Source organism: Tupaia chinensis, unplaced genomic scaffold, assembly GCF_000334495.1.
Source record: "Tupaia chinensis unplaced genomic scaffold, TupChi_1.0 Scaffold000384_1, whole genome shotgun sequence".
In the NCBI taxonomy this organism is placed as follows: Eukaryota; Metazoa; Chordata; class Mammalia; order Scandentia; family Tupaiidae; genus Tupaia; species Tupaia belangeri.
The window spans coordinates 688819-699954 of NW_006159886.1; the positions used below are offsets into that span (position 1 = coordinate 688819).

At 49.4% G+C, this 11136-nt stretch overlaps 1 protein-coding gene across 1 annotated transcript in view; it reads right to left on the minus strand.

Annotated features, from left to right (window-relative positions):
- SORCS2 (sortilin related VPS10 domain containing receptor 2) overlaps nt 1–11136 on the minus strand; it is a 585200-nt gene that overhangs the window by 350458 nt on the left and 223606 nt on the right. Inside the window, exon 2 of the mRNA XM_006153641.2 lies at nt 10925–10992. Within this exon, the coding sequence (XP_006153703.1) occupies nt 10925–10992 (68 nt within the window). The remainder of the gene's footprint in view (nt 1–10924; nt 10993–11136) is intronic.

Genomic DNA, 11136 nt, shown 5'->3' on the forward strand with positions numbered 1-11136 from the left:
TGGAGACCAGGAGTGAATCTTCCCTAGGAAGTCTTCCCTAACAACTATCTCATCTACTCCAACAGAGTTGGAGGGTCTAGTGCTTCCCTGGTCCTCCCAGCCCCCTCATCATGGCATATAACGATGGTTGCTTCTTGACTGTGTGCCCTACTGAACTGAGTCATGGGCATTGATCATCACAGCTTACTCTAACCCAGAGTCTGGATAGATGGATGGTGGATGGATAGATGGAATGATGGGTGGATAGAGAGATGGATGCACTGATTATGACGGATTTACGAATGGATGGATGGGAAAGGACGAATAGAGGAACAAAGGTTGGATGGGTGGTGTGGGAAGAAGGGAGAGAAAGAAGACAGATGAATAAAAACAAGGAAGAAAATATGGATGGGTGAGTGGAGGGATGGATGGGTGGATGGGAGAAAGAGAGAGCAGGAGGGTGGGGAAGAGTAGAGAAGAAGGGTTGGTAGGCAGAAAATATCCTCAGGACTAGCAATGGGGCCCTTGGAGCCAGGAGGAAGGGCAGTTATTCAAGTCAAGACGGAGAGAACACTTGATGGGGGCTGGGGACACCGAGAGATTTCCTCAAGTTCTCTCAGTCACGCTAGATCTCATCCAGACATTTCGCGGCACCTTGAGGCCTTGGAGGCTGGCCTCATCAAACCCCCAAAACTTTAAGTCAGGGCCTCTCTCTCAGCCCCTATCTGCTCTGAGCCTTATTTAAATCAAACTCCAATCTCCATGGTGATGTTAGAGCAAACACAGAGAGGGACTGGTCCAGGGGTGAGCACACCACTGAAGAGAAGCCAAATGGACATTTTAAAGCACTGAAGACGGAAGGAAGGAAGGAAGGAAGGAAGGAAGGAAGGAAGGAAGGAAGGAAGGAAGGAAGGAAAGAAGGGAGAGAGGTAGGCAGGGAAAGAAGGGAGGGGAGGAAGGGAAAAAAGAAGTAAGGGCAGAAGGGAGGGGGCCTGTGTCACGGGCTCAGTGCCAGTCAGTTCACGTGCATCATCTGTTGCCATCTTCATAACGACCTGCGAGGACTGCCCGAGGTCTGAACTGCTGGCTCATCTTCTAGAGAAGAACTAGAGAGGGGACCAGGAAGGGAAGTCGTGGCGCCAGAACTGAAACCTTGGTGTGTCTTCAGGCACAGAACATATGGCGCTGGACCACAGAGAACACAGCACCTGGCACGGGCCAAGGGTAGAACGCTCCCTCTCAGTACAGCCTAAGACTGTGTACCTTTGAAGTTCCCCTCCTTCAGGGTGACCAAAGGGCAAAGCATACCACTTCTCTGATTTCCCTTCTGCAAGCTCTGGCTACACGCACGTGGTCTTACCTACCACAAGGACCCTGGGGCCACAGTGTTCTGTTAGCCCTGACATTCGGGACCGCCAAGGGGCATGTTGTGACCCCCCAGGCTCCCATGGACTGCTCCCATGGACTGCACGCGGCTCTGTCCATGTCCCCTCAGGACAGCCAAGCCATGGGACATTCCCCCGGCCACTGTCTGCCACTGCAGAGAAGACCTCAGACACCTCTTCATGTCAGGGACGTCAAGAGGCTTTTCTATCGCTGTTGCCTTCACAGCTCAGATTCCCAAGACTCCACACGCACAAAACACAACGCTGGAGTTGCAGCTAGTAAGAGACAGAGGGAAGGAAACGCTGCAGGACAGACCAAGGCTCTACTCCACGGGTGATGTAACAACGCAGTAAACGGAAACAGAGTCATCAGAAACCCTCAAACGCTGGCTCCACTGGAACTGCGTTCCCTGGAAACCCAATCCCAAGAAATGCTCGGCAGAACAAGAATAAAATAAAATCACATTTAAGTATTACTATATGCATAAATGTATATGTGTATAAATAAAAGGAAAATGTGAAATGAAATCAAAATTAAGCTGAAAAATTTGAAAGGAAATAAATTTTTTTTTTAGAGTTTTTTTTTGCTATAGGGCGGGTGCGCTCGCCAGATAGACAGAGAGAGACAGAGAGACAGAAAGCAAGAAATCACCCCCCAGGGGGGATGGCCACGCCGCAATCCCTTCTCCATTCTCCTCTCGGGATCTTGGGCATGCACGCACACACACCCGGCGTGAGTTTAAGCCACCGGGTCCGGGACTCGGACCGCGGTCAACTACGTGGGAGTCCAGCGACATAGCCATTACGCTAACTGCTGGTCCCTAAAGGAAATAAAATTTAAGTTAAATTAAATGTAAGATTATAGAACCAAATGAGGCAGAGAAATGCCACACAACCTTCTCCTGGAGAAGCGTGATATAAATTGATGTATTAGAGATCTTGTTAAGTCCTCTTGCAAAGAAATCTGTAACTTTCTTCAACCTAAGCATATTTGTCAAATCTGACTACAAAACATATATTTTGTATTTTCTTTTCATTCTTTCTTTTTTGTTTGTTTGTTTGTTTGTTGTTTAGGGATTCTAGCCTACGCTGAGACTGTAAGCAGAAAGCAGGAAACCACCCCCCTCCCCCAAGGGAGGATGGCCACGCCGCAATCCCTTCTCCTCCATTCTCCTCTCAGGATTTTGGGCACGCACACACAAGCACCCGGCGTCAGTTTAAGCCTTCCGGGTCCAGGACTCCCACTGTAGTAGACTACGTGGGAATCTAGCAACTTAAACATTACGCCATCAGCTGATCCCCAAAACATGAATTTTCTGTCAGTGACTATTTGTATCTGTGATCATTTAAAGTACGATTCAGCAGGGCCAGCCCCATGGCCTAGTGGTGAAGGGAGCTGGATCCCACATGACCAAATGTGAGGCTTGAGTCCTGACCTGATGGCTTGAAAAACACACAGGCACATGTGTGTGATCCCCCAAATCCTGGCAGGGTGGAGAAATGAAGGAGAGCAGGTTGCAGCATGGCCATGTTCCATGGGGGAGGGGGGCAGGTACTTACCCTCTCTGTCTCTCTCTGATGAGTATACACACCTCTGGCAGTTTAAGATTTAAAAGAAAAGAAACTGTTGAGCAAATATTCCAATGGATGGAATCCTCTCCTCTGGACCTCCTCAGGCTACAGTCTTCCTCTCACTGATATTGGGTTTGACCATGTGACTTGTTTTGGCCAATGAAATTCCAGCTAATGTAATGTGTGCAGAGCCTTAAAATGTGCTTCTGTGGTGGGCTTGGCTCTGAGTGCTGGTGTTCTACGTGAGAAGAACATGTTCTGTTTCTGACAGCTTCGGTCCCAGAACAAACACATATGGAGCAGACCCAAGCCCACCAGTCCAAAGCCTGATTTGGGACCACCCAACCAAGTGGTGAGAAGTATGAGAATAAATGATGGCTATATGCCTCTGCATAAGAGTGGCTTGTTACATAGCATTGTTATTATAATAGCTGACTAATACACCATCACACAAAATTACTATCCTAAGGATCACACTTTGAGACACAAATGTGGCATGATAAAACATTCTTAAGAGGAAATCCTCTTAGAAAGGACTGGGGAAAAAAATTAATGGTGCATGGTAAAAGCTTGAAACACATTTAGAAGATGTGCATCTCAAAATGAAGGGTCCTAGAGATGAACTGGAGTACTCACAATGGAGAGGTAGGGGTTAAGAAAAAGTTAAACAACTGAAAGCAAAAGATGGACCCAAGATATGCACGGGTGAGTCACAGAGGAGGCCCGAACAGTCAGTAAACAGGAAAATATGTTCAGTTTCACCAGGAGTCAGGAGCAGGTGAAAGAAAACAGCAGTGAGCTACCATCTCGCGCACTTGAGTACTCACATGGAATGTCTGTAACTACAAAGGGGGGCGTGAGTCACCCCATAGATGAATGGGCTGTGTGGAGAGGAAGTGGAGCCTTCCTTCCCGCATCCAAGCATCTGCTGGAGACACGCTCAGGGGTGCACCCTGCAGCCCTGACCAGCAGGGCTTACAGGGGGTAGGACTCCTCGCACTCCCACAGCAGGGGAAGCATAAACCCACCAGTACATGTGTTCCATGGCCGCATTCCACAAACGAAGTTGGGAACAGAAATCAGTTTTCAAAAAGCCAGACGATGTCATTTACATCCATTTTAAAACATGCTAAACAGTAGAATAGCCTCACTGTGGATGGACATCTGTGTATATCTAGCCACAAGCAAGACTGATTGTGGTTTATATGTTTTAGATGTAAATATGTTTTACTTTTTATAATTATGGATTGTATCTTAAAATATGAAACATAAATGGCAATGATCCATGCCGACTTCAACAGAGGTGACTTCTAGGTAGGCAGTGGGGTGGGGGGTGGTGAGGGAAATAGGAAGGGAAGAGTCGGACTTTACTAGAATCTATTACAGTTCATTTCTTTGAGAGAGAGGAATCCCAAACAGGGACAGGGGAATTAACATGGATGACAGCTAGAAACAGGTATTGAGCTGGACTAGGCTCCGCTGGAGTCAAAACTGAAGCTCTAGATTTCAGTGGCTCACCCACTTTAGTCCTGCTCGCCATCAATTGGCCCAAACTAACCATGTGACTCCCAAGTAACTACAGGGGAGGCTGGAGAAGGGCAGAAACTGAGGCTTCTCTACAGGGCACCCAGGCCTGCGTTACTACTGCATTCCGTCCTTTCCTGTACATGTTAAAGATTTCATCATTAAAGTAAAGACAGAAAAAAAGAGAATCACCTCCCATCCCCCACAGAAGGGATAGGAGCTAACCAAGTCACTCTGAGAGAAACTGAGAACCCCCTCACCCCTTTCTCCCACAAAAACGCCTGAGGTTGCCCCTGGTTGCAGAAATTGTCAAGGTCACATGTGTCTGAAATGGTAGGACTGGCGCAGCTTTAATGCCCTGCTGTTTCAGAGTCCAGTCCCCTGGGCTGTGCCCAGAAGCCGCTCAGCAGACAGTCTTGGGGAGGCTGGCACGAGGTGGACCAGTGTCAACTGTCTCCAGCCTTGGAATGTCCTGGAGGCCCTTGCTCTGCCTGATGGGTTAGAGTCAGCTCTGGGCGTCCCCTGGCCTCCACAGGAAGGCCCCGTAATGGTCAGGGATCTTCCAGGTCCCAGCCATGTTTCCCAAGGGTGACACCACTATCCACATCTGTCCACCCCTCCATCTGGCCATCTGGCTTTACCTGCGTGAAATGGAGTATGAGAAGTCTTCTCAGGACAGGCAGTCCCAGCAGGAGACATCGCCCACAAGGGGCAAGAACTGGTTCTTGAGAGGATATAAAACTACACTTTTTATACACATTTACTGCTTCAACAAAAATCTAATTATGGAGTGGGGGCAGTTAGGCTCCCAGAGTGGAGAGCAATCACGAAACAGAGGTTGAGCATCAATACTGAGTTCGGAGGACCAGCACAGGGCCCATCTGAGGAGCCTGCCTGCCCTCTGTTTTGGGGGGACTGATTCATCCCAGTGTCCATGAGGCTGGTCCCAGCTTTAAAACTGAAAGTCGGTACCCCAGAAAGCCCTCAGCTCCACTGTTACCCTGTCTGTCGCAGAGAATTCCCTCAGCATCTGACAAGGAGTGCCTGGACCAAGGGTAACCCTAGCAGTGCCCTCCTGTAAGTGGGTGGGGGGATTTACAGAACATTTCATTCTTTTCTTTTCTTTTCTTTTTTAAAGAATTATTTCATTTTATTTATTCATTCATTTTTTTATTTTTTAATTTGACCAGGAGAGACAGAGACAGAGTGAGAGAGAGGGAAAGTGAGAAAGCAAGCCACCAGGTCCAGGGCTGAAACCATGGTTGGCCAGGTGGGAGTGTTCAGCTCCTTAACCACCATGCCACCTGCTGGCCCTATTTTTTTTTTTTTTTTGGCATCTTTTTAATGAGAGGGAGAGAGAGAGAAGAAAGAGAGAGAGAGATAGTTATTTTGGGCAGGGCCTCAGTTCATGGCGAGGCTCTGCTCCAGCCTCCCTGTGAGCTGAGACCACAGGCATGTGTCACAATGCCTGGACTGTGCAGGGTGGCCCGGGGTCCAAGCCTGGGCCTCCTATGTGTCCCAGCTCCCTCCTGCCCATGCCACCATGGCTAGGCCCTGTGTTTATTATCTGAGACACGATTTACCTTTCCATTGAGTCCATTAGAACTCTAAGACACTACAGATGCCACACAAGCTCTCTAGGCACGCCGAGAGTATGCACCTGCTTTCTCACTCGCCACAGCTGCTTCAGCCTGTGCCCACTGAAGCCCCTTACCTGGGCAGTGGGGTGTGAGCAGACATTGAGCTGTGGGAGAGGAATAGGTAGGGAACGAATGTGTGTGTGTGTGTGTGTGTGTGTGTGTGTGTGTGTGTGCGTCTTATATCCCTGGGGCCTTGGAAGGAGAGAGGAATGATGGGGGTGGGGGGGCAGGGAGCATGCAGATGGCCAGGCGGTAAACTGGGAAGCGCTGCTGGGATCCAGCTGAGGATGAAGAGGTGGATGGGAGCGTGGCTGAGACACACAGAAATGGAGGCAGACGTGAGCACCACTTAGGAGATCCGATCCAGAATGTCTCACCAGAGTTAGGTGAAGGATCACGCAGTGAGCCAAAGGGCAGCTCCCAAAGTCCACACCCTCGCCTGTGGATGGAAAAGGACCTCTGCAGATGCACTGCGGGATCTCAGGCTGAGATCATCCCGGATCATCCAGGTGGCCTTAATCCAATGATAAGTGTCCTAATACGAGCTACTCGGAGAGGACACCACAGGAAAGAGGAGGTGGCGGGCAGCGAGCAGCCACAGGGAGTGGCCACGGCGCAGGAACTGACGCGGTGGGAAGGGCCCTCGCCTACAGCTTCAAGGGGCACACCCTGCCGACATCTTGATTTAGACTTGACCCCTCCAAGACTGTGAGAGACTCCATTTCTGCAGAATTAGGCCCCCAGTTTGTGGCTATTTACTACAGTGGCCACGAGACATGGATCCCACGTGGATACAAGGTAGGGAAGGCCTTGGATTGAGTGGAAGGGCGGTAACAGTTCCCATTAGCCCTAGGACAGGGGGAGGTGCCTTCAAGTGCCTGGTGCCAGCCTGGGCTTTCCCAGGGGACAGGTCTTGCTCCCCGCTCACCTCCAGCCTCTTGTATTGACTCAAGGGGACCCAGAACCTGCGCTTACCTCCTGCCTCACACCCTCAGGGAACAGGGCAATGGGCAAAGCATTGGCTCTTGGAAGCCGGGAAGCAGAGGCTGCTGGACACGGGACTCATCAAATACAGCCCAATTAAAAATGCATTCGGCTTGGATTTCCAAGAGCCATTTCCAGAATGTAAATGCCACACCTGTCATTAAAAATGTATTTATTGTGATTACACAAGAGAATTCTTGGGAGGCTCTGGTGCATGTTCAGTAAGTGTGTCTTTAATAACCCCATTTAATACACGCTCTCCAGCCACAGGGTGCGTGACCCTCCTGTCTGCACGTGTCTCCAACACCATGGGCAGGCAGAGCCCGAGCAACACTGAGGTTCAGGTTTTGAACTTTTCTTTTTTTTTTTTTTTGCATTTAAATGACTTATTGAAAGGTATCTCTTAGTACCAAAATATAATGATTGTGGGACCAGCAGATGACCTAATGGTTATGTTTCCATGTAGTTGCCTATGGTTCGGGTCCTGGATCCAGCAGCTTAATACTCATGCCAGGCACATGCGCATGTGTGCCCAAAATCTCAAGAAGAAAATAGAGGAGAAGGGACTGCAGCATGGCCATTCCCCATGGGGGGGGGGGCGTGATTTCTTGCTTCTGTCTCTCTGTCTCTGTCTCTCTGGCAAGCGTACATGAACTATAGCAAAATCTCTCTCTCAAAAAAAAAAATGATGGTTAGGTTCTCTCTCCCAACTCAAAATTAACACTGATGTATCCAAAATATTGAAATATATCAACCTTTTGGGAAACTGAAATATCCAGGCAGTCTTTGGACTTCTAAATGTTCTATGCAAGGTCCCAAATGGACAGGGAGGACACAGTACATAACAATAGGAAGAGAACACGTGAGCCCAAGTCCCCGAGAGGAGAATGGAGGAGAAGGGATTGGGGCATGGCCATCCCCCCTGGGGGGTGATTTCTCGCTTTCTGTCTCTCTCTGTGCTTCTGGTGAGCGCATGTGCCCCATAGTAAAAACCTCTCCAAGAAAAAAAAAAAGAGAGAAAGAAAGGAAGGAAGGAAGGAAGAAAGAGAATGCGTGATTATGAGCTGACCATGGGACACGTCTTCCTCACCAGGAATCAAGTTAAAGTAACAACGCGGACCCTTTGGGACCCCATTAAATTAGCAAGTTTTAGGAAAGCTGTAAGATCTAGTGGGTCAGGGTACAGGGCACTGCCCAGGTGCAAGCCTGTCTTCCTCTGGAAAGAGAATGCAGTGCTCAGCTCCAGCTGCAAATCTGCTCCCTCCCTCCGACTCAGCCACGGAGCAGTCCCAGGCTCACCCAGGGAAGAAAATGAACAGGAAAACAACATGCCTGATTCTTTATAGCAGCGTCAATGTGAGCACAGCTAAGTATTAGAGAAAATTAACCCAAAGGGGCCAATGCACAGCCATAAAGGAAATGAAGATGCAGACCAGGGTACAATGGGGAAAGTCGGAAAACATACTTTTTGTGGGGGAAAAATATGTAAAACTTTTGTCTATATCTATATAAATATGCCAGCATAAAAAAGATCATATAAACAAAGAAAGTAATTGCACCAACGGGCTGGGATGTGGGTGAACTCTCCTGAAATGACTAATGTTTCTGCATGTATTTTTAATAAAGGCGAGGAAACGTCGGGGTGTAGAAACAGTGATGAGAAAGGAAGATGGAAAATTAGAATCTGTTGATTTGCCTCAGAGAAAAAACTAAATTTAGACCTCTGAATGTTCTAGGGACATTTCACATATTACCTCATGTGGTCCTCACACCCTCCCCCTCACAGGTGTTTTATCCCCATTTTACAGAGGAGAAAACTGAAGTTCTGGAAAGATCACCCTTGGGAGCAGCTCTCGGGTGGGTGGCTTGGTCTCTCAGCTTCCCTACGTGCTTCTGAAGAATCCTGTCTGGAGCCTGTAAAGGAAGAGCCCCGGGCCCCATGCCACAGGGCTAGCCAAGATCAATTGTGTGTCCCCCCCACCCCCACCCCCAAGCCCTACGAGGGCCACAGCAAATGTGCACAACACCTGGAAATTCTGCACTTAAGCCCAGATGACACCCGCCAGGACCACTCGCTACTCAGACATTTAAGATACCTCATTTCCTTCTCCTCCAGCCACACGGAGATGCAGCAGTGAGTACAGGAAACCAGGCTTTCTGGAACTCTCTCAGGAAGTGCCGTGAGATGGATTAGTGAGTGCTAATGAGCACAGGAGCCCTCAGGACTTGACCGCCATGCATGAGTTGGGGCAAATGAGGTGGGCGAGGGATTTTACTCAGAGGAAGAGGAGACTTAACTACCTCCACCCACTTCGTAGCCGGGGCACCTGGCCTTGGGCCAGCCACCTAGCAGTGTCACACATGCTCTACTGGGCTGCCCACCCAGGCAGCCTCAGCCCCAAAACCCACCCTGGAACTTAAACCCACAAAGAACGCTGACATGGCACCGGAGCTTGGACACGCACACTATCTTCTGTTCTTGCTTGGAAACAGTGAATTGCCTTCTCCAACTTTGGAGTAGCAGGACATTGTGAAAGCAGCCCTACAGACACGGAGCCATTGGGGTGGGCGGACACAGCATCTGTCCTCTCTGGAGGAATGTGACTCCTCCCCCCACCCCACCACCACTGACCCATTTTCTGGTGGTGGTGGAGCTGGAGGAGGGGCTGGTGAGCCTGTGGGAGGTGAACCCCCACCCCCGCAAGCTAAGGGAAGCTGGGCCAGAGAGGCGCTTTTGTTGTGGAGGGGATAAGAAAAACTCAGTGGAGCGAGAGGGGCTCCCTCGACCTCATTAGCACCACAGGTGACCAAGCCAGCTGGCTGGAGGCAACACTGTTTCTCACACGTCCGACTCAGGGTCCCATTTCAACCACTTCCCAATGCATCTCAGAAATCCCTCCAGAAGAACCGACAGAACAGATCACCAAACTCCTGTGCTGGAGGCCAAGCCGAAAGCAGAAAATAAATCAACCCAAGATAGGCCTGAGAGTCCCCGCCCACAAATCAGAAGTCCTGATCGGCTGGGAGAGGCATTGTTTTAATAGACTTCAAATAGGAAAATGAATTAACTATTACTTGAGAAACACGTGTTGGGGAACAGAATGCGTTCACAGCCAGAGAACGTGCAGCTGGGTGCATGGAAGAAACCGAATCTGTGTAGAAGAGCTTCGGAACCTTCGCCCAAGAGGCTGGGACGCGGCTCTCCCTTCCTGGGTAAGCAGATGGAAATACTGAGGATGATAATGACTGTAATGGACTCTCAGAAACTCCTTCCCTCTCATCTCATTTGAAACATCAAAGGGGCAGGCTCATGTTCTTAGGCCGAATTCACAGTTCACATATAAAGAGATAGCCCCGTCATCAGTGGGTTATTTGTTTACCAGGCTCTTGGATTAAGCCCGGAAGAAAGAAAGCGCCTCAACAATGAGGATAATCGGAGCCTTTGGTGGACTCCAGGAGCCGCATGTGAAGTTCAGAGCACAAGCGAAGGGAGATTGTGCAGTGACCTGAATTCACAATGCAAACCCTCCTCCTCCTCTGGGGAGTTAAAAAAAAAAAAAAAAGCAGAAAAAAGCAGAAAGAAAAGAAAGCAAAAGCAAAGAAGCTTTCTGAGTAGTTGTCTTTTCTCTGCCGCGATGTGTGCCCACCGCCGAACTCTTAATCCGCTTTCAGTTTCTCCTTCGTGCATTTTCTAACCAGAGAAATGTGGTGAGGCCGCCAACTACCAGGAGTCGCTACAGCCGGGTGGCTGGATCTCAGTCCTCAGATCCAGATCAGAGACACACAAGAGACAATGCACAGGTGTGTGAGAAGGACCCACCATTGACTGGGCTGACTTACCGCCACAGAGAACTTTCCAGAACCTTCCCCATGTCGGCATGGTAATACTTCGTCAGGATCAAGATCACCTGTAGTGATAACAGAAAGCAAAAGGCGGAAATCAGCAGGTTTCAAGGGTCTTCAAGAGCCATCCAATGACACCACTCCCCCTCAGGATTGGGGTAGGGTACGGCAAGTAGCAGCTCGCAGGGCCCCTTCTCAGGGGCATTCCT